We start from the raw sequence: 21,885 nt of genomic DNA, 5'->3' as shown, positions 1-21,885 counted from the left end.
GGTTATCGCTGTTTATATAATTTTGAGATAATTTATTTGCAAGATGTGATAACTTAGTTCAAATTGACATATTTATCACCTCATGAACTCTCATTATCACTATCTACTTTATCAATGATAACTAGTGCATAATATGTGATAACTTAGTTCAAATTGACCCATTTATCACAAGATGAACAGCTGTTATCACTATTTACATAATTTTGAGATAACTAATTTGTAATATATGATAACTTAGTTCAGATTGGCCTAGTTATTACCTGATGATCTTCTATTTACTTTACCAATGATAACCGGTGCATGATAGGTGAAAACTTAGTTCAAACTGGCTCATTTATCACGAGTTGAACAATTGTTAACCTGCTTGACTATTTGCTTTGTCAGAATCTCTGTTATGTGTCCCTCTATACTTCATATTTCTGTTACAATCATTCGTGCATTATTCCTTTCTGCACATATATTTTGATAATCTATTTCGTTGTTTGTCGATATAGTTCGTCAACTTTAACGGAAGACACGATGACAACGCACGGAAACTCGGCATGATATGATGATGACTCAAGCGGCGACGACGACTACAACCCACTAGATTTGGTTGTCCTTCTGTCCATACAGGCAGCAGCATCTGAACAACATGTCCCCCGTAGACGTCCATGTCATTTTTAGTTTGGTTTGGCATCAGAAGAGCTAGAACCATCAAACTAAAAATGTTTAAGCCTCATAGGCCTCCAAACCAAACTAAGTGTAGGTAGATGCAGAGAAATATATTAAGAGAGGAAAGTCTACCTTGAAAACACACAATAACGAGAGAGCTACTGCCTCTGAAAGTGCTATATCAGCAAAAACAGAAAGATGATGCAGACCTATTTCACTGAACCACATCAAGAGATCAAAGGCATTGAATATGCTTTCCTTGCTATGCAGTTTTGCCAAATTTCTACTCCACCAACAACGACATTCTCTAGCCAAAAATTAACTGTGGTTCATGCCTCTGTACTTTTAGCTTTACCTTGTGGTAAGAAACATTTGTCAGCACATCTATATTCAAGAAAAGTTTTTTGGGATAATTGTTCCTCTTTATTTCAGCTGATATAGCACTGATAATCGGTATGCAGGCTTCAGCGGACAGTGTGAAGCCCTGGATATTACTCCTACCTCCAACCCTACAAAAACCCCAGTTACCAGGATTAGGAGAGATCATGCAAATTTTCCAATATAATGGAAGATAATTTTGGAGATTTGCCATTTACCAAGTTCTGATAAGCGTACTGCCACTGAAAACTAAGTTTCATCTTGCCGATCATACGACAACGAGATAGAAGGCACCCCATGGAAAAAGGCTTCACGAGCACCAGCCACTGTGCCGAAGTAAACTATGCAATACCTCGCAGTCAAAAATGAATGCTCTATTTCATTTGCTTAGCAAGATAAAAGTTAAAGGTTTTAAAAAGAGAAAAAAAAATTAATAGCAGGAAACTTACAATATCTCAGCTGAATTACTAAAGAGGGTCCAGCTGCGACATGGAATGATTCGTCTTGCACTCACCATATGAAACTCCTGATGAACCTCTTTCCCACAAAATTACAACTTTTGCACCATTTCATGATAAACAAATTTTCTTGACATGTTAGCTCTCCTTAAACTGGGAAACTTCACTTTGAACACTAAGTTCAACTCAAAGTGACAACAAGTTGAGAGGGTTACATGAATTTCTTTCTCAAAAAAGGTCAGATTATATCATATATCGGAAAAATACGACAATTACTAAAAGATAAAAAGGGAAAACTGTTACTGACATGTGATATCCACAATTGCTACCATGTTAATGCCACTAACCATCTGTTTGAAGAAATAAAACATGCATGAGCAAGTCACTGTAAAATCATACCTTGAAGCAAAAGATTTTTATTAAAGGATGCAATCCGTTTATACCAGCAAAGGATTATTTACTCGCTAATGTACAATATTTGAACATGTCATTGAAAGTATAGGTTCATATTTGACGAGGATTTCAGGTAATAGAGAAATCGTGTAAGAAAAGGCACAGAGCATATGAGGTTATCAGGTTCCAAAATCAGTACACTGTACACATACTATAGCACTAGCAGGATATGACGAGCTAAGAGCACCTTAGCATTATCTTAGGAAACTCTAAAAGGACATAGTCGTCAATACTTTATGACTACTCATTCGACTGGAGAAGTACCCGATCTGCTATCGTGGGAAAGAGCGCTTTGGAGAGTCCCAGAGAAGCACAATCCGCCGGAGTTCCCGCAGAAGAAAGTGGAAAGGCGAGTTCTGGTTAGATGAACTTTGTTTCTTCTCTTGTTGTCAAGTTAATAGCTCGTCAGTGGTAGTTAACTAGAAGATGGGCCACGGCGGTGGAATTTAGTAATTGATGGATCCCACTAACACATGCTGCAAGGTCTGGAAATGAACAGCAAGGGAAAAGCCACAGCTAAATTTATTTATATGGTAACAAGAACCGCAGTTAAAACTACAGGGTGATGGATTACATCGTGTAAATAGCCTAACGTTTTCCATAGTTTAATCCTCACGAGACAAATAAACCAAATCGCCACGGGAGTTAATCATAGAAAACAAACGTAACTTCGTCAAAAGGAAAGAAGGCACTCAACTAAGTAGAGACAGAAAAATCAGCTAAAAACCGAACATGCCTGCAAAAATTGTGGCAATAACACAATTTCTACTAAATTATTGCTAGTAAAAGACTAATCTGTATTAGTGTAAGGACTCCTCTAGTTAAAGAAGCTTTGTAAATTTCCAAAATAAAAATAAAACCGGTGACCGAATCTGCCTGTAAATGCCATGGACGGTCCAGATTAAATGCTCTAATCTGACGGCTACAAATTGTGGCAGATTGGTTACGCCGACGTAACCCCGGACGCCTCCTTAAATTTTTTTTTTTTAAAAAAAAAAAGAATGTTGTCTACAGCACACAGAAAAACATAGCACAGAATTTCGTGGGTTCATATTGACGACAAGATCAAAGGACTCGCGGGGTCTTGTCCACCGGTGACTCTTAAACCCCCGGTGGCATGGCCATGGAATTTAATTGTCCTATATAGATGTTTGTGTTGACAAATGAACTCATCGATTACCATTTTTTCTACGGCTCCCAAACTTTGGAAATCGAAACTTTCTCAAATGGACAGATCAAAAATAATGTTTACGATGGAGAACAGTGCTAACTCTGACTATTTGGTGGTTAAAAATTGTCTTTTAGATACAGAGAATGAATGCAGGTGGCATCACTTATTGCTGCTGAAAATCGGTATAACCAATTTGGGATTTAGTCGAGGAATCTAAAAGCATTAAGGATAACTCATATCTATTGCATCTTCTCCTAACTAAATTGCTCCTGTTCATTCCTTTATGGGGTATAAATATATCAAATGATCGTTGGATGGTGTTGTGTAGAGCTAGTACTCGATTATACAATAGCTATGCCTTGAACTAAGTATATAGCTCGTAAGAGCGCTGACATACTGATGCCGTGCACCAAACTGCGAGTTGATCGGGGTACCCGATAAATTCAAACCCTCACCCTTTCAACTCGACGCATTGTGGGCGATATTATAGAAGTCTAATGTGGTTTGATGATGTTGGTTGAGACGTCAAAGAAGAGGCATTGGCATGGCGATGGGGTAGATAGAATGCTTGACGGCAAGCTATATTCCTGGGTCAAGGCTGGAAGAGGGACCGACACGTGGCGGTTGGTGGCCAGTGTATCCGGGCGCCTGCGCAGTTCAACAAATGCGGCGGGCGAGATCCTGACCGTTGGATCTATGACAAGTCGAGGGGAACAGCGACGGTTGGATCGAGACATAAAGCGGTTGGGGATGGTGGTTTCGTCCACGTTACGGTCCCCGTTATGGAGAAAGCAGAGTCCAGCACAGGATCATTACTGGATGACACGTGTCACAAGTTCATCGGGTAATTCATATTGCTCTTCTTCTTGCGTTTGGGATGGGAACGAACCGTGAAGCGCGAGTTGCTCCTCAATCATCCCATCCATCAAAACGTACAAGAAGAGTACCGCATATTTGATTTCCTTTACTCTTAAGTCGATGATTTGTTCGAAAAGATTAAGCTCAAGCTCGAGTTTTCATTAAACTTGCAAGAGATCATTGTTCTACTTCAACATGGTAATCCCAAATAAACAGTACGTGGAAAAGAGGAAAAGACGAACCATACTTGGGATTTAACTCGAGAGATTCTCATGTTCGGCATAAATGCATAGTGTATGAACATGGCAAGAAAGACCTATAAAGTGACCCAATCAGATTGAACTATCCACAGATTCTTTAGAGTTATACAGAAGCCTTCTTTCATCCTTCAAAAAAGCCGTAAGTGCACGAACCCCTAAAACAATGGTGATCTGTATAGCTAAAACATGCAGGCGCACGGCAACAGAAAGACGGGTTCCTACATTGGCTTCACCTAAAAATCTATACGTGCCAGAGATGAGATGTCACAGAATTCTGGTAATTTAGAGCCCGAGTTTGCAAGACGAACCGTATGAAGCTCTTGGAGATATTTTCTTTGCCCACAGGTGACAGGGGAAGGTCATATCACGGATTCGACTATGGTTGAAAACTTTGGCAAAGGATGCTCCTCTTTGTAGCTTCTGAGATGGGAAAAGAGAGTCCGCGAAACTCACTGCCTGAAACACAAAGATGTGAATAGATTGAAAATCTTTTAATGTGAAATCGTTAATCGCACACTCGGGGTGGAAAGAGGACAAGAAGAAAACAATGGACATTAATAGAAGTGATTGCAAGTGTGTATGTAAACCTTCCAGAAACAGCAGAACTTCAAGTAGGAAGAGGGGACATCTGTACTTGGTCCCCTACACTATCAGAAAGGTCTGATTTCTGGAAAGATTCCCTCCTACTACGATCCAGAGATGTCGCTTCATATATTCCTGCGAATTGAAGTAACCACCGCAAGTAATCAAGCCATGAGCAACACCAGTCGTACTAACCATTAGATGCAAAATGTGCCACTCGTGGACAACACTATGGGAAATTTCAAGGCACTGATAAGCATATGCTGATTCATCATTCAAAAAGTAACCCAACAATGAGCAGGAAATTCCTTGCATATTCTCAATCGTGTTTCACTAGAAACAAGCGTCTAATGCATACCGAAGCCCAGAATTAAGCAGCAGAGTAGGAAGCCAGGAAGAGAAAAGTCCATCTTGTAAGAGATCTCCATGATGACAATGCATGCTCCAGCAACCGCCAGATGTCTTGGAGAAGAGAAAACCATATGCAATCTACAAAAAGAACATAGTTTAAGATGGATGGCAACCTTCATAGAAAACAGTCTTTTCCATGTCAAATAAAAATGTGTCCATAAGGTACCTCTCCTCTGCAATACTTTCAACATAGAATATCAAGATTATTCCGAAGAATATAGTGCTCAGAAAGGCCCACAGGGAAAAGGTTAAATTGTTGCTGCTTGCAGAAGTTGATCCCTGAATTCTCCAATAAAAAACAGAATAAAACAGTCATAAATGCCGAATAAAGTCAAGCATCACAAAGCTTTAGATAGTGGTCTTTTGAGACAATATGCAACCAACACCCTTCAGAGGCATAGCAACTTACTATGATTGTGTCCCACATAGCCACCGGAAACAGAAAACATGTTGCAGAAGCAATGGTTAGGGCATGGAGTCTTCTTTTAAGTTGATTCTGACACATAATAAAATAAAATCAGAGTTAACAGCAATAATGTAGTTTTTTTTTAATTAAAAAAAAAGAACCACTTTTCTGAGATGAATTAATTTACTAACTATGAAACTAGCTGTAGATGAATAAGCATCAAGACCTTGAGTGAGACACGCCGTCCAATCACCCTTCTGAGTGCGGACAGGATTCCAGCCAAGATGGGAAGTACCATTTCTTTCATACCCAACACTTTTTCTTCTGTCTCAACCTCAGACTGAAGGTCATCTCCAAATTGTATTTTCAGGTCAAGTTCACAATTATGGATGGTTCTTCATCCAATTGGGGAGGAAAAGAAAAATGATGTATTAAAGGGAAAGAGCACGAATTCATGTAGTATAGGATATTAAATGAACAATAGCTGGTTGTTCTTCATACAATCATGGAGGAAAAGAAACATGATGTATTAAAGGGAAAGAGTGGGAATTCATGTAGTATAGGATATTAAAAGGAGAATATCTGGCCATAGCCCACCCTTCGGATAATAGGTAGAAAGCAGCCAGCATTGCAATCAGCCCACCGACCTGTTCAAAAGATGAGAAGGATAAAAGGAAGTAGATCGGTTTGCCTTAACATGATGCAAATGATACCTACCAATCACAGGTTAATGATGAAGAGTAATACATTAGAACTAGAGAGCTTGGAGGATAATATTCTGTACTTCAGTTAACTGGATATTCTCAGAAAAATAGATACTGGAGGACACATCACTAGACGATAGCTGCTAAAAGAGTAATATTGTGTTCATGGCTAAAAGAATCATTTCCATATCCAGCTATGGACCAAAAAAAAAATTTGAAGGATCAAGCACAATTTGGATGAAACTGTCCCATAAGAAGATGGCAAAACACATTTAAACTTATAGCAGAGCAAGAAGTCCACCTCTAGAGACAAATGCATGAGACCTACCTTTTTCCAAACATGCCGCCTTTGCCCATATAATACTGCAGACAAAACTCCAAGAACTGCACCAGAATACTCCGCCAACAAAGTTCTATTAATCAAGAAGTAAAGAATAGCATATCAGAGACAATGGCAGCTTATTCCAAACCATGATATTTGTTCCTTTAACTAGATAAACGACAAGAACAGAGAATGGTTTCACATCAAAATGGCATGTCATCTCGTGGATACTCGACAGTTTTGTTTTACCTTTAGCTTTTTTAAGTCATCAAATTCAATGATAGTACAACTCTCCCATTACCATCTTAATCTTTCTTTATGAACTTCAAACAAGGAATAAATTATTCTAAGAAACTAGATAAGACTAACAATTAATGCAAAAGACAAGGAGGCCAGATTCATAAACGTAAAAATATATTTTGGCTTATAGAGTAAAGAGTAAGTCCTTTACATAGAAAAAGGGCACCCACATTAACATAAGAGGCCAGGTTGTAGAAACAAGTTATAATACCAAGGCTATGTCTCTACCAAATTCAACATGTTTTTTTAATTGCATGAATAGAGCAACTTGATTACTATTCAAACAAATGATCAAGTTGATCGAACTGACTAGCAAAGGTATATGTCAAATGAACATATAATCAGTGTAATCATTTGTGGATTAAAGAAACCTACCTAAGTGGTGTAATCATTTGTAAATTTAAGAAACCTACCTGAGTGGTCCACAAACTTTCAAACCCTTTCCCCACAAAATGAAGTACAAAGCGGTTACACCACCGTTAATTATAGAAGGTACAACCTGAAATCCAACAGACAAAACCTTGAGAAGGTCACAGGAGAAAAGCAAAAGCATCAAGGCATACCATTGTGAAGGATATATAGTTTTCTCTTCACCTGCGTATTAGAGAGTGGTCTACCCTTCCAAGGCTTTTGCATCAGTAAAAGTACGACAGATGCAGGCACAAGGCAACTGAAGATGAAAAGCACTACGGATGCTCCTGTGTGAGTCAAATAATTATACATTGAATAGACCGACCATATTCTCAAGAAGTTGCCCAAGATATGTATTATCTGCAAAGGCGCCTGCCTACAAGGGACAAGACCAGGAATACTGGAAATCACAATCACATAGAAACAAGCCAACAGAAGAGATGCGACATAATGCACGGCTGAATTTCAAACTGTCATAACAATTAAATGATGGCTGCAGAATGTTATCAGAGAAGAACTACAAGCCGATATCAAATCATCCAAACAAGCCACGGTTCCTTCACCATTAACTAATTTTTCTCGGGAAATAACCCAACAGTCTCCACAAACTGCGAGTCAAATAGGATAGCTTCTCAAATGTCACCCTCTTAAGCTAAGCCTTAAGTTCAAACAGAAACTCAGGGAAATGCAAATACCCTTTATCTCCAATAGTTAATGCCCTCCTCAGTCTAGCTGCAAAAACATTAGATAACCCATACTTCCTTCCCATCCATACACAGATCCCTCACAACCGATATTGCCCATTACTCTGTTTTCCAGCTGTTGGGAATTATAATCTCACATTGAAAAAATAAAATAACAACCATGAAACTCATGAGGCTTATATACAACCACTTATTAGCTTCGGTGCACTAGTGTGCTCCCACACTACGTCGGGCCCAATAAGTCCGAGTGCAGCCAAGAGTGCACCTCGTGTCAGTGTCTCCTCTCGCCCGAGCACGGAAGATGAGCCCGGCTCGAGGTCAATTACCAGCTTTCACTGAGACATGAAGACTTGGTGCATACACAGGCAACTAAATATTACTCCGTTTAGCTCACATGAACTAATACCTCCGTCATCCCTCGCACCTAATCCAGCTCAGCCTCATAGATAACGAAGAAAAGGTCGGCAAAATGCCAGGCTTGATTTACCTGAAATGAGGAGATCCCCGATCCTCAGAGATGGGCTTCGGAGACATCATCTTCGACTTTCAGCGGGAGCTGAGCTACCGTGATGTTCTACCGGAAGATGGAGTATGCAGAGCTCAATTGGTGGCTCAGCGTTGAGATGTCAGCAGCAAATGTCCGATGCTTTGAACCGGTGATTCTTGTCTGCGAAGGAAGAAGCAGAAGCAAAGCCGCTGAGCTTGCAATCTCGCCACGAACAAGCCGACAGACCGATTCAGGCTCTCTTTCGTGGCTCCGCTCTCCCTCCCGTTGTGATATTTGGGCCGAGCTGGTCGACCAGCTGGGCCTAGTAGGCCCATTAAGTTTCCTTTCATATCTACGGCCAAGCCCAAATTGCTCCCCCCTCAATCTATCCCCACCTGGCGCCACTTTAGCGTGGGACTTGAGCTCAATTGGTATTTTCTCGCACCGACGTAATGAGAAAAAACCACTAGAATGATTAGATTATATAAATTCGTGGCCCCCTATATATATGTGTAAGCTAAGTGATCCGTTATAGCAATTTCATTGATATTTCTTCACGTTACATGACGAAATATGATCACTCAAGAATTCATCGATTGATCATTATAGAGGTCGATTCGGAAGTCGTGTATCATTGCTTTTCCCCGCATCGAGCCTTTCCGAGGTGGAGTCGTGCCATTACGAGAAACATCTGAAGCTACCATAATAGAGATAAGGCTACTAGGAAGATAATATATTTGGAGATTGATTGGAGAACAATGTGACCCGCCTACTTATAGAGATCAATAGATTTATTACATGCCTTTCTGGGTTACAACTCCCGTGGCTTGGGAATGTTATTGGCGTCTCTACTCCCCAGCATATATTTGCTTTTATTAAACCCTCCATGACCCATCCATCGATTCCATCCATAATCATCTATAACATGTAACCTAAACAAGCGGTTAATTCTAATCGCGTTTCGTCCGCCGTTTTTCAAACCTGTTAATTCTGATGGGCCCGTCTACGATGACTGGGCCTTAAGATGACCTAAGTGGACTGGACTGTGCCTGACCCATTTGGCTCAATACTGCTTCTTCCCCCTCTCCCCTCTGCATACGTATCGAAAAAGAGCAAGCCATCACCTGAGCGGCAAGCCGGCAACGGAGAGTGATCCCGGCGATTGCTGAAAGCTACGCTTGCGGAGATTCACTGGAGATTCTGTCTGTAGTCCATCGTTGCTCCAGCTCCTTCTCAGTTCGGTCTGAAGCAATGAAAGCTAAGCAGTCCAAGGCGCTGCTGATACTCTATGCCACTCAGACCGGGAACGCAATGGACGCCGGGGAGCGTACCGGTCGAGAGGCCGAGCGCAGAGGCTGCTCTGTCACGCTCCTCTCCGTGGACGAATACGACGCCGTGAGTCTGACCGTTGCCTCTGTTCTGTAACCCGTGTTTCTGACCGTTGTAGCTTCAATCGTTGATTCTGCTGTCGGATGGAAATTTGACCGATTTGTTGTTTGTCTCAGAGTTCATTGTCTCGTGAGGAAACAGTGATCTTTGTTGTTTCTACGACTGGGCAGGGGGACACACCAGATTCCATGAAGGTTGGTTAAGAATCTCTGATAAGTTCCATATGATCTTTTCAAGTCATGGAGGGCTTAGCAGGAGCTGATTCACTGTCTTTCGTTCTTTCCTGCGCTTGTAGGTCTTCTGGAGGTTTCTTTTGCAGAGACATCTGGGCAAGAATTGGCTTGAAGGGATGCGTTTTGCGGTGTTTGGCTTAGGGGACTCCAGCTATCCGAAATACAATGTGAATAAACTCTTTGTTGGCTGACATGTTGTGGATAGAATGCTGCCCATATCAGACTGATCAGTTCTACCTTTTATTTAACATGGCTCAGTCGTGCTTTCAGATGTTTTATCTGCTTTAGCATCTTTGCTCGAACCATTTCATACTCTTACGGGGCTTAGACTTCATTTTCAGTTTCAAAATTTGCAATTTTTAAGTTGTTTGATTGAAAATTATGTTGTTTCTTCCTTTTCTTCTAGTTCCTCTCTTGATGGTTTGTTTCCCTTATTGATGACTACAGTTTGTTGCGAAGAAGCTTGACAAAAGACTTTCAGATCTTGGGGCGGTGGCTCTTGTTGAGAGAGGCTTAGGAGATGACCAGCATCCTTCAGGGTATGCTGCGGTATAAAACTGTCACAGACTATTTTCTTCATACTTTTGGTGAATCTATCTATTCTACTCTTCATGGTATGGCATTGAATACCAGGGACAATGATTCTAACCACAAAAATGGTTTTTCCTCATAGTTATGAAGGTGCTTTGGATCCTTGGATGTCATCATTGTGGAGAATGCTGAACAAGATTGATCCTAACTTCTTTCCTAATGGTCCAGATCCCGTTGAATCAGAAATGACATTGTTGGATCAGCCGAAGGTTGAAGTCAGATATCATGACATCGGTGAGGTGAATTCCCAATTTTCAGTTGCTGCAGGTAATATATTGTTTCAGACATCTAGCTGGTGTTTGAGGAATTCTTTGGTCTGATGTATTGTGTTGACCAACAAGATGAAAAATATAGTCTTGAGACCATTGTTGGATTTTACACAATAACAATGTCCTAATGGAACCCTTAAATTGAGAAGTAGATCTTCAAAGAAGTAATTGGGGAGAATGCTAGTGGTTTCATTTTGCTTCAAAATCATTTTAAGCAGACTACACAAACAAGTTTGAGCAGGATTAGAGCACTATGATTCTTCTACCAATTTAGAATCTCTTTTATCTATTGGCCAATTTGAGAATTCTTTCTACTCAGGGTTGATGAAATCTTGTGTAAACTTATATATATACATATCTATGTATGCATGTTTGTTTCTGTGCATGTATTGTTCAGTAGGTAAGGGTTTATTCTTGTAAATCAGCATCAGATTTACAATTTGAGTATCGAAAACAACTTGGAATAACCTTTTTGCTAGGCATCTTTGCTACCTTTGATATGTATCTGTGAATTAATTACAAAATAATTGGTGATGACATCAACTTTGAATTAGGGACTTTTGTAATATCAGGACCATGTAGCTCAATTGGTTTTTGACTTCCCCCTTGATTATGTGGCAGTTCTAGTGGTTTGCTTGTATAATTTTGTTAAGTTCACATGTTTCTCAAGCAAAGAATTATGTTAGTGTGCACTGTGAAAGATCCTATTAGTGTGCACTCCGAAAGATCCTATATTGTTATCTGGCCAAATGATCTCGTATGTACTGTTTCAGATTTACAAAGCAGGGAAAAAGATATCGAGATGGCTCGCTTAATGTCTCCGGGAAAATTTAGTGGCAAGAGTGGGCCTAGCTGCTTTCTCAAAATGGTAAGAACTGTCATGCTAAATTGCTAGTTAGCTAAATGTTTCTGTATCATTTAGTGCAAGGTATTCATCAAGAATGTTTTTGAAACAATGATTGCACAACTATAATTCGAGGAATGCAATATCAATACTTTGGGGTTCGGAAGGGAGGTGATTTCCGTTGGATGACTGGTATGAGAAATAACTAGTGTGTGTAAAGATGCTTGTGGAGAACTTAGGTTTGCAAAGGACTACTTAATAAGTGAAAATGCTGGAAACTGTTCAAGTTCCCCATTGCAGTGAATGGATGTAATCAGGCAAAACTAGAATTAGCAACATAAGTAGAAAAGGTAAGCTAAGTAATAGTAAAATGCTGAAAACTGTTAAACTTCCAGTGTGCTATGAACTGAAGTAATCTCAATTCTCATGTAACTTTTATTGTCATAAAAGAACCTGAGGAGTATTGCAAGATTTCATATATTAAAGTGTATTCTGGTACTGAAATAATGTTCAATATGTGCCAAGGTTGAACCGACATATGTTATTTTAAATGAGTTATGATATAAGTAACTTCGGACACTTGTTTTTCAATTTTGAAGGTTTCTGCACATGTACATGAATCCTCTTTAGCTAATCAGTCATATTTTTGTGTATACCCTTATACATTTTGCTCTACCCTGCAGACAAAAAATAAACTACTGACCAAAGCAGGCTGCGGGAAGGACGTGCGGCATTTTGAATTTGAATTTGTTTCATCTGTGAGTTATCTTTTTCTTTCCTTAAGCTTCACTGCTTTCTTCTCGTCAAGATAATTATATGATGGGTGTTTTCAGACTGTTAGATATGAAGTTGGTGATGTGCTTGAAGTCCTCCCTGGTCAAAATCCTGCTGCAGTTGATGTGTTCTTGCAGCGTTGCAACTTGAACCCAGAATCATTCATCACTGTGAGTAGTCACGCATATCAGCATTCCATTGTTTTATTTTTTAATATTTTTCCATTTGAAATCTGTAAAATCTTTTTGTTGCTTACCTACCATCTGGAGTGTTATTGGAATGTTCCAAACTATGAAAGTTATTATTATTTTTTTTTTTCTATTTATTCAGTTTTTCCAAGATTTCCATTATGTAGACCACAGGGGTTCACTGTCTGACCCATTCGATGATGGCTTCTTTGACACACCCTGTTCCCTTTGTTCCAAAACTTTTAGTTCTTGAACTTTGCAAGGAATGTCCTTTTAAAGCAGCTCAATTTGAATCCTAAAAGACTGAATGAGTGTTCTTATTGTTGCTCTTTCCCTTTCTGAAAATTTGATTGCATTTTCTTTTTTAATGTACTTTATCATCACCATTCAAAACTGTGGTCAGTGTTGTCTACTTTGAGCAAAATAGGTGCAGCTTCCAGTATCTAGATAGTTACAGTTGGAGCTACTGATGTTGTGCAGCTGGAGTTCCGGCGTATTCTGATTCCAGATTTTTTCTCTAAGCCGCGCGTTTTGATCTCAGGTTCACCACAGAAAACAAGAGAATGGCATTTGTGGTACTGACTTAGATGTCTCAAAAGTGCCCATTAAATTAAAAACCTTCGTGGAGTTGGCAATGGATGTTTCATCAGCTTCACCACGACGCTATTTCTTTGAGGCAGGATTTCTCTCTTCCTTTAATTTGATTGTTTTGTTCATTCCTCAATCAAGAATTTCCCTGCTGGATAGTGATCTAGTTGAGAAATTGCGGTACATAGTCTAAAATAGTTATAAAAATGGAGTTCTCTGACTTCTCCTGGCTTCAGTCTGAAATTAATACTGAAGGTAACTGAGATACCTTATGGTATTTGGTTACTGTTACTGTCTGGAAATTGATTATAATTTATATACATGGACCTGTTCACATATTGAAAATGAACATTATTTAGCAGCCTGATTTCATTTAGTATTGATTGCACATACTCATACAATCACTCGTTCAGGTGATGAGTTTCTTTGCAACAGCCCAGCATGAAAAGGAAAGACTTCAATATTTCACATCGCCTGAAGGAAGAGATGATCTCTACCAGTACAATCAGAAGGAACGGAGAACTGTTTTAGAGGTGAAGACAATAAATCCCATGCCCCTTCCATTACCTTAAAAATATACAGATCACTTTCTTTTGAGATTATTGTCTTTGCAGCTGGTGGTAATATCATCCTCGCTTCTATGACGTAATCATGAATTTTTGCATATAAATATTTTCTATATTCTAATTTTCTTGCCTAAGGTTGAAGGTTTTGGTACTAGAATGATCAGACAGATATTTTTCTTTCACGAGAGCTTTTCTACTGCTAGACAAGTTAATTTCAGAAATTTGACACGTCTGGAGAAAAAAGAAATGAGATGTTTGAATAATTTCAAGTAAATCTCTCCTAAATTCTACATAACCTTAACTGATCCTATGTTATTATATCTAGGTATTAGAAGATTTTCCATCTGTTCAGATGCCATTTGAGTGGCTGGTGCAGCTGGTCCCCCCCTTAAAGCCTAGGGCTTTCTCCATTTCTTCTTCTCCATCAGCTCATCCAGGCCAAGTGGACCTAACTGTGAATGTTGTGTCATGGACAACCCCTTTTAAGCGGAAGCGCTCTGGTCTTTGTTCCACGTGGCTCGCCAATCTCGATCCACATCAAAGTATGGGAACTGCTCATCTGGGTTCTGTGTTTGAGAAACTATTTTCTCTTCTGCCAATCTCGATCAACATTTTATGCAATGACAGGTGTAACAGTTTGATGCTAATGTTAGAATTTTAACTCGAGCAGGTACTGTTATTCCAGCATGGTTCCAAAAAGGTTCCTTACCTCCTCCATCGCCATTGGAGCCCCTCATTCTCATTGGCCCCGGGACAGGCTGCGCTCCTTTCCGTGGATTCATCGAGGAGAGATCCATACAGAGCCAGTCCTCTACAACTGCCCCGATAATGTTCTTCTTTGGCTGCAGAAATGAGGAGAACGACTTCTTATATCGTGATTTCTGGTCCCACCATTCCCAAGAAGAGGGGGTCCTCTCAGAAGCAAAGGGTGGGGGCTTTTTCGTGGCTTTCTCGAGGGACCAGCCACAGAAGGTGTACGTACAGCATAAGATGAGGGAAAACAGCGCGAGGGTCTGGGATCTGCTGAGTGAGGGGGCGGCTGTCTACGTCGCTGGCTCTTCGACCAAGATGCCCTCAGATGTTTTGGAGGCTTTTGAGGAGATCGTGTCCAAAGAGAGCGGGCTTCCCAGTGAGTCTGCTGTGAGGTGGGTTCGAGCACTGGAAAGGGCCGGGAAGTACCATGTCGAAGCATGGTCTTGAACTCGGAGGACACGGTTGGGTTGGTATAGCAAAGAAACATTATCGGCAGAGGAAGATGCAACTCCACAGAAGAACCGTCAGGGAATTATGACCTTTCGTAATTCGAGCCCGTGAAATTAACCCCGGACTGCCTCCAGTGGACAAGAAGGCTGGTGGAGAGTTGGGTGATGCTTCTGATGTAGATGTAGTAACTTATAGCGCCCATGGTGTAGAGTGCATTGAACTTATGTTTATTTGTTCGATTGTTTCGACGTTCATGATTAATTCCCATTTGGATTCGATTGAGAACAACTTTTGTGATGGATCATCGAAACAGAATTTTTCCTATTTGCCGGAAATGAGGCCCGAAAAAGTTTTTGGGTATTCTTATCAGACCATAGAAAGAAAAAGTAGAGTTTTCTATGGATTCATTGAGGAAAAATATACGCTTAGGAATGCAATTGAGCCTTGAGAGCTTCCTTTCCCGTTCAAAAGTATACAAAAACCGGGAAATCTCCGGTTTTCGCGCTATGTGGACCGGACAACGCACCAAACCGGATCCGGCTCAGGTGACCTGACCCGCCTTATCCAGGATCTCCTTTTTCAGGAGTGAGAGCTCTCCTTCCCTCTCCTCCTCCCTCTTCCCAGGACGCAGAGTCGCAGAGCTTCCGAAATGTTATCCATGGCGATACAGTCCACTGTCGACGCCTCTTCACTGAAGTCCTTAGCTTTCTCCTGCGCGAATATCTCCTCGAAGCCCACCATCAGAGCCTTCATCCCCGCTGCTCGTTCGAGCTCGCTGTCCCGTTCCCAGTGCAGACTGAGCCACCGGAGGAGCTCGAGGAGAGAACTCAGAATCTCTGCTCCGGTCGCTGCAGCAGCGGATGCTATCGTGGCAGAAGCGGAGGACACAGACGATTCTTCCTCCAAGGTTCCGCTGGAGACAGAGGTAACGAGATTCTCTGTTCACTATTTGCCCCAACCTTCTCCTCTCTACGTGTTCGTAGTTTATTATGGTTAGTACAAGTATTGTTTAGGTTAGAGTGACTGGCAACACGAAGTCCGACGAACTTACATGACAATTCGCGTAATACTGTGGAGCTACTCTCGTCCAAGCATATTGAAGTCTGCTGCATTCTTTTGTGGAAATGGCGAGATTTTTCGGAATGAAGTTTCTGTCCTTTGGTGCCCCAAAAACAATTGCCTGACAATTTATCCAATTGAAAGTTGCAAAAAGAATGGGAAAAGAAAGGGTCGACTTTTGGGGTGAATGTGATTCTTTAAGATGTGGAACAATAATGTGATGGACAGTGGTTCGGTTAATCTTAACAGTGCGAATATCATATAGTCGTACGGGTCGGAGTCCTCTAGTTTGCTCCTGAGATATATGGAAGAAAGCAGTCGGAAATAATGCCAGAGCTTCTAGTTTGGATGATTAGAAAAGGACAGGGTCGGCGGAACAGTTCATTCGTCGAAATGGTTTTTTCTTGAATTACAAGAAGAGCTTTTATGACAGTCAGGATGTAATCGATCGTAAAGTTCCATTCTTTTGATAGATTCCTTCCTTCTTCTTCATAGATCTATGCAGTGGATGTTTCCTTAAGCTGGGACGGAGATCATCTTGTTATTATACCTTATTTTTATTGCCATGAAGCTGTTAGGGGAGGAAGAATACTTTATTGGCATTATAGGGTTTTTGTGCGGATTACTGCCGTATTGAAAAGGATTGGTTAGTCGGGTAACACGGTTAAGTTCAGAGGCATTGGAAAAGATGGGAGAATGGAACACTATCATGTTGTTTGAAAGAAACCATGTAGTAAAGACTTCGGTCAGTTGCAAGTTGTGCTGGCTAATGTAATAGCAAGGCTAATATCCTTGGAATTACTTCGAGATAGGTAGAACTGTTTGGCTTTAGTTTTCCGAGCATTTCTTCCAAGTCTGCATAGGTGAAATTTACATGTCAATCTGATGTGCTGTTGTTACTGTATGTTATGAAATGTAGAAGCTTGGAGTGGTTGTGAAGCCAATGGCGAAACCACGGCTTGTGCTGAAGTTCATCTGGATGGAGAAGAACATCGGGATCGCGCTCGATCAGATGATACCAGGCCATGGAGCGATCCCACTGAGCCCCTACTACTTCTGGCCGAGGAAAGACGCGTGGGAGGAGCTCAAGGTGCTGCTCGAGACCAAGCCCTGGATCTCCCAAAAGCAAATGATCATCCTCCTCAATCAGGCCACCGATATCATCAATCTATGGCAGCAGAGCGGTGGAGACTTGTCGTGAGCTTCTCTTAAGACTCAAGAACATCTGTACTCACAGACGATTCATTCATGGTTCTCGCCGCCTGAGGTTCTTCAAAAGTTAGAGCAATGCTGTAATTTTCACGGTGAAAATTTTTGCGAGCTGCTTGTATAAGAGTTACCAAATGGTGCTTTCTGTTATATGTATTATTTGCAATTAGTTATGTAACCCATTCAATCAAATCGGCTTTCGCTATAAGTTTTCTTATGTTTTGTTGTTATATTTGATTTAGTCCCAAGGAGATGCCCCCCCCCCAACGTAAGAAATTCAGAATTGGCCAAAAAATAAAGAAGCCCTCCCTTTGAGATATACTTTGTCAGCCCCAAAATTTTCTTGTACATCTAATTAAATTACTGCACTTAAATTGAAAAGGAGATAATATGTATTTTAGAAAATTCAAAAGCTAATAATAAATAAATAATCATATTCCAAAAGTAAAATATCTTCCGAAAGATTTATTAGTAATTTAGAACTTGAATTTAATAGAGTAGAACATTTTTGGTAATTTAAATAGGGTAAATTACACAAAAATATATATATATAATTTCAGTTTTGTCTCAATTTTAACACGAATTTTCACTTTTAACATAAAAATATTTTATGTCTATCTCCTCCTCCACCTCCACCCTCTCTTCCAACCCCCCAAATTTCTAACCATACCCGCAGAGGAATAACGATTCCCACCTTGTTAAGCTCAGAGCTTTGGGATTTCAGTGCACAATGACAAATAACTGATATGGAATTAGAATTTCTCCACCAATAAAGCTTTAGACATCGAGATTCCAAGGCAAAAAGAATATAGACCCAGGTGAGGAGACGAGAGGCAAATCTGTAAAAATGAAAAAAAAAAAAAGGTTCATTTTTTAAATTTTCAAAAGATAATTACACATATGTCTCATTTTCATTGGATTGATGGGTCCCACATCACTCCATTATCGGCCATGTATGTAATTAGACGGAATCCGTGACGGTCAATGGACAGCGTGCCAGATTTGAAACAAAATAGAAAAATTAAAATTTTTACATCAAAAGTGGAAATTCGTGTTAAAATTGAAAAAAAAACTAAAAACTTGTATTTTTTTTTGCGTAACATATCCATTTAAAATGTAATACTTTCTTTTGAATATTGTATTTTTTTCCTTCGACAACTAATTCCTTTCAACTTAAAATGGAAATCGGATTTGATATTCTCAATAAAGCATAGATTTGATTTCTAAATGTGGGAATAATATGTAGTGCGTCATTAATCTCTAAAAATTTAATAGCGTATAATATTATATGCGACGGCCATGATGCAGAAAATATTAAGAACACAGAATCTGTTTTTTACTTTAAATTGAAAGGAATTAGTTGTGATTGATTTTTCTTTGTTATTTGTTTCAAGAGTATTGATTTTAGTAAGAAAATTTTGATATTTTTTTTAATTTAAATATAATATTTTATTTGTTAAACTTGATTTTTGAGAAGATATTTTATGCGTCATCATCCCCTCTCAAAATATTATAACCTATTAAATTTTTAAATATTTAAAAATCAAATCTACGTCATAATTTTTTCCCAGAAATAAACGTTATATTGAGCATACCGAATTCGATTTTCACCTTAAGTTGAAAGGAATGAACATTACAAGAAAGAAAAATCATTGTGAAAAACTTAGATTGAGCACAACATTTAGAGATATGTCGAGTAATAAGTAATCTCTTTCTCATTTGAATTTTTTCCTTAATTTTCATGTCATAATTTCATTATGTGTATTATTGTTATATGTTAAATGTAATTTGACATATATGTCGATTTTAGTTTTATATTGCCCCGAGAGTATTCTCTGGCTCCATCCATATATAGAATTATTTAAGTAACTCATTCAATCAAATTGGCTTTCTCGATAAGTTTTCTTATGTTTTGTTCTAAAACTTTAAATCATATTCATATAGGTAATGCCCTCCATTCATCCCTTGGAATAGAGAAAATTTTAAATGATCGTACTTCATAATGATGTAGTGAGAAAAAATCAATAAAATTATTTTAATTAAAAAGATTTATTACAATTAATCGAATAATTAACACTTATTTTATTACTTTAATTAAAAAGATTTATTACAATTAATTAAATTATTAACACTTATTATTTAATTATTATAATTTAATTGATTTTTTTATCATGTGATGAAATAAAATCACCGAATAATCCCCTAAATCCATAAAATCTCTCTTTGGAATCTAATATGGCTCCGACGTAAAAGTGTATTCCCTTTCCTTGCATCATTTAATGTACCTTTCCTTTCTTTCTTTCTTTTTTATTTTGGCCGGTATCAGCTTTTCTTTTTTGTGAATTAAAATTGTAAGAAATTATTCCCGTAATTTCGCTAGATCGAACATTAAAGATTATTTTTTCTTTTCAATAAATGTAATTTTCGAATCTTGAACTTGTATTCTTTTTTTATGCAGACTAAAATTATTTATCACTACATTTTATTGGTATGAATTGATTTACCTTTAATATAAGTTTTTGTACATCCAACCTTAGCCACCTACCCATATGAAAATGTTTTGGTAGAATTTTTGTCTTTTTATTTTGCTGACATAATAATACCAAAATATATATTTATTTAAAAGGGCAAAAAAAGAAAAGTACAAATGGCCACTGTTGTCTTCTTGTCCAGGGCGACTGATAATAAGAAGCCGAAAACCCTACCCCAAGCTCGCGTGAGCTCTCTCCAATGGCGACAACTTGCTGCCACTCTCCCTTCAAGCCAACCACCTCCATCCCTCGCTCCGCCTCCTCCTCCTCCTCCCCTAAGTTACTCCGACGCCCCTTCCTTGTCAAATGCTCCGTTAAGCCATCCGAGCCCGATCCCGTCTTCGCCTCTGTCCGCTCCTTTGCCCCCGCCACCGTCGCCAACCTCGGCCCTGGTTTTGACTTCCTTGGCTGCGCCGTTGACGGCATCGGAGACCACGTCACCGTCCGCGTCGACCCCCAGGTCCACCCCGGGGAGATTTCCATTGCAGACATCACCGGCCCCAACCCCACCAAGCTCAGCCGGAACCCCCTCTGGAACTGCGCCGGAATCGCCGCGATCGAGGTCATGAAGATGCTCGGGATCCGCAAGGTCGGCCTGTCGCTGACCCTGGAGAAGGGGCTGCCCCTCGGCAGCGGTCTCGGGTCAAGCGCCGCCAGCGCGGCCGCCGCTGCGGTGGCGATCAACGAGATCTTTGGCGGGAGATTGACCGAGGAGGAGCTGGTCCTCGCGGGGCTCAAGTCGGAGGAGAAGGTCTCAGGGTACCACGCGGACAATGTGGCCCCCGCGATCATGGGAGGCTTCATTCTCATCCGGAGCTACGAGCCGCTGGAGCTCCTCAGGCTCAAATTCCCGGCGGAGACGGAGCTGTTCTTCGTGCTCGTCAGCCCCGAGTTCGAGGCCCCGACCAAGAAGATGCGGGAGGCGCTGCCTGGTGAGATCGGGATGCCCCACCACATCTGGAACTGCAGCCAAGCCGGTGCTCTTGTGGCCGCTGTCCTAAGCGGGGACCTAGCAGGGCTTGGGAAGGCTCTGTCCTCCGATAAGATCGTGGAGCCGAGGCGTGCCCCGCTGATCCCTGGCATGGAGGCAGTAAAGAGGGCGGCCATTGAGGCTGGTGCCTTCGGCTGCACCATCAGCGGGGCAGGCCCCACCGCAGTGGCAGTGACCGACAGCGAGTCACACGGTGAGGCCATTGGGAAGAGGATGGTGGAAGCCTTCAGGGAAGAAGGAAAGTTGGCGGCGAGTGCCGTAGTGAGGCAGCTCGACCGGGTTGGGGCTAGGCTTGTGAGCAGCATTGCTCGGTGAAAATCGATTCTTTTCAGTAGGAGTGTTTCAGATTATCGATTGCTCATAAAGATCGAAAGGTCGGATTTATTCTGCAAGAGTTGTCGATTGAGCTAATTGCAGTGGGGATGTTGGGAAATTCTATCAACTTTTCATGAAGAAATCAGAAGAGTTGTATGATAATATTTTCCCTTGTAGAACGTTGAAGCCTCGACTCAATTTTGGAGTTTGCAGCCTTTCTGATTGCATCAGTTTCCAGTTGATATCAATGATGTGAACCGATCAAAATTGTATTTATATCGATTTTGAGATAATAGCATTCATATCAACTAGTCTTTTACTCGTGCGTACTATGGGATCTCGATGCACATTGATTTTTATGATAGAATTAGGAAATCAACATATATAATAATATGATTGATATAGATAGAAGAACACATAACAAAAATTATATATTCTACTGAATAAATATTACAAACATTATATTATAAATTGTTAAACTGTGAAAAGTTTGTGCGTTTGTTATTAACCCTATAAACTAACATCTCAAGAAGTTTTATTGCCATGATGCCCCTTTCCTATCAAATAGAAATTGTT

The 21,885-nt window shown here is 40.2% G+C and overlaps 4 protein-coding genes and 1 long non-coding RNA gene across 15 annotated transcripts; 3 read left to right on the top strand and 2 right to left on the bottom strand.

Moving 5' to 3' along the window:
* Positions 1–591: 591 nt before the first annotated feature.
* On the bottom strand, positions 592–2,714 carry LOC116205560. Of its 4 annotated transcripts, none has more exons than XR_004156528.1 (4): positions 2,208–2,714; positions 1,482–1,840; positions 1,251–1,406; positions 592–1,163 (listed from the first exon to the last, which is right to left on the bottom strand). It is a non-coding gene; the product is annotated as an uncharacterized LOC116205560 (long non-coding RNA). The 4 variants fall into 4 exon arrangements; XR_004156530.1 differs by having other exon boundaries at positions 1,482–1,588; XR_004156527.1 differs by having other exon boundaries at positions 1,482–2,714.
* A 1,481-nt stretch (positions 2,715–4,195) lies between these two features.
* LOC116205904 (zinc transporter 5) lies at positions 4,196–8,805 on the bottom strand. Of its 2 annotated transcripts, none has more exons than XM_031538598.1 (11): positions 8,560–8,805; positions 7,552–7,744; positions 7,371–7,456; positions 6,664–6,748; positions 6,200–6,278; positions 5,858–5,991; positions 5,635–5,721; positions 5,392–5,504; positions 5,173–5,303; positions 4,820–4,949; positions 4,196–4,688 (listed from the first exon to the last, which is right to left on the bottom strand). In XM_031538598.1, exons 1-10 carry the CDS (start codon positions 8,607–8,609, stop codon positions 4,840–4,842), a joined length of 1,068 nt encoding a protein of 355 aa, XP_031394458.1. In that variant the 5' UTR covers positions 8,610–8,805; the 3' UTR covers positions 4,196–4,688; positions 4,820–4,839. The 2 variants fall into 2 exon arrangements, with proteins under 2 accessions (XP_031394458.1, XP_031394459.1); XM_031538599.1 differs by having other exon boundaries at positions 7,552–7,655; positions 8,560–8,804.
* An 839-nt stretch (positions 8,806–9,644) lies between these two features.
* On the top strand, positions 9,645–17,680 carry LOC116204701 (NADPH-dependent diflavin oxidoreductase 1). Of its 7 annotated transcripts, XM_031536920.1 has the most exons (14): positions 9,645–9,954; positions 10,065–10,142; positions 10,244–10,348; positions 10,629–10,720; positions 10,855–10,862; positions 10,941–11,039; positions 11,815–11,909; positions 12,569–12,643; positions 12,719–12,829; positions 13,389–13,523; positions 13,849–13,968; positions 14,327–14,543; positions 14,672–16,129; positions 17,183–17,664. In XM_031536920.1, the coding sequence occupies exons 1-13, from the start codon at positions 9,811–9,813 to the stop codon at positions 15,199–15,201; spliced, it is 1,809 nt and encodes a 602-aa protein (XP_031392780.1). In that variant the 5' UTR covers positions 9,645–9,810; the 3' UTR covers positions 15,202–16,129; positions 17,183–17,664. The 7 variants fall into 7 exon arrangements, with proteins under 7 accessions (XP_031392780.1, XP_031392779.1, XP_031392782.1 ...); XM_031536919.1 differs by having other exon boundaries at positions 10,855–11,039; XM_031536922.1 differs by lacking the exons at positions 9,645–9,954; positions 10,065–10,142 and having other exon boundaries at positions 10,629–10,730; positions 17,183–17,680.
* Positions 15,803–17,680, top strand: LOC116204703 (30S ribosomal protein 3, chloroplastic-like). Its single transcript, XM_031536926.1, has 2 exons — positions 15,803–16,129; positions 17,183–17,680. Exons 1-2 carry the CDS (start codon positions 15,854–15,856, stop codon positions 17,462–17,464), a joined length of 558 nt encoding a protein of 185 aa, XP_031392786.1. The 5' UTR covers positions 15,803–15,853; the 3' UTR covers positions 17,465–17,680.
* Positions 17,681–20,135: 2,455 nt separating this feature from the next.
* On the top strand, positions 20,136–21,635 carry LOC116205862 (homoserine kinase). The gene has a single exon (XM_031538550.1). It carries the CDS (start codon positions 20,203–20,205, stop codon positions 21,307–21,309), a length of 1,107 nt encoding a protein of 368 aa, XP_031394410.1. The 5' UTR covers positions 20,136–20,202; the 3' UTR covers positions 21,310–21,635.
* The last annotated feature ends 250 nt before the right edge of the window (positions 21,636–21,885 follow it).

The sequence above is a fragment of the Punica granatum genome, chromosome 4, assembly GCF_007655135.1.
Source record: "Punica granatum isolate Tunisia-2019 chromosome 4, ASM765513v2, whole genome shotgun sequence".
Classification (NCBI taxonomy): domain Eukaryota; kingdom Viridiplantae; phylum Streptophyta; class Magnoliopsida; order Myrtales; family Lythraceae; genus Punica; species Punica granatum.
The sequence above is the reverse complement of the archived record's forward strand: the minus strand, read 5'-3'. Positions and strand labels throughout refer to the sequence as shown.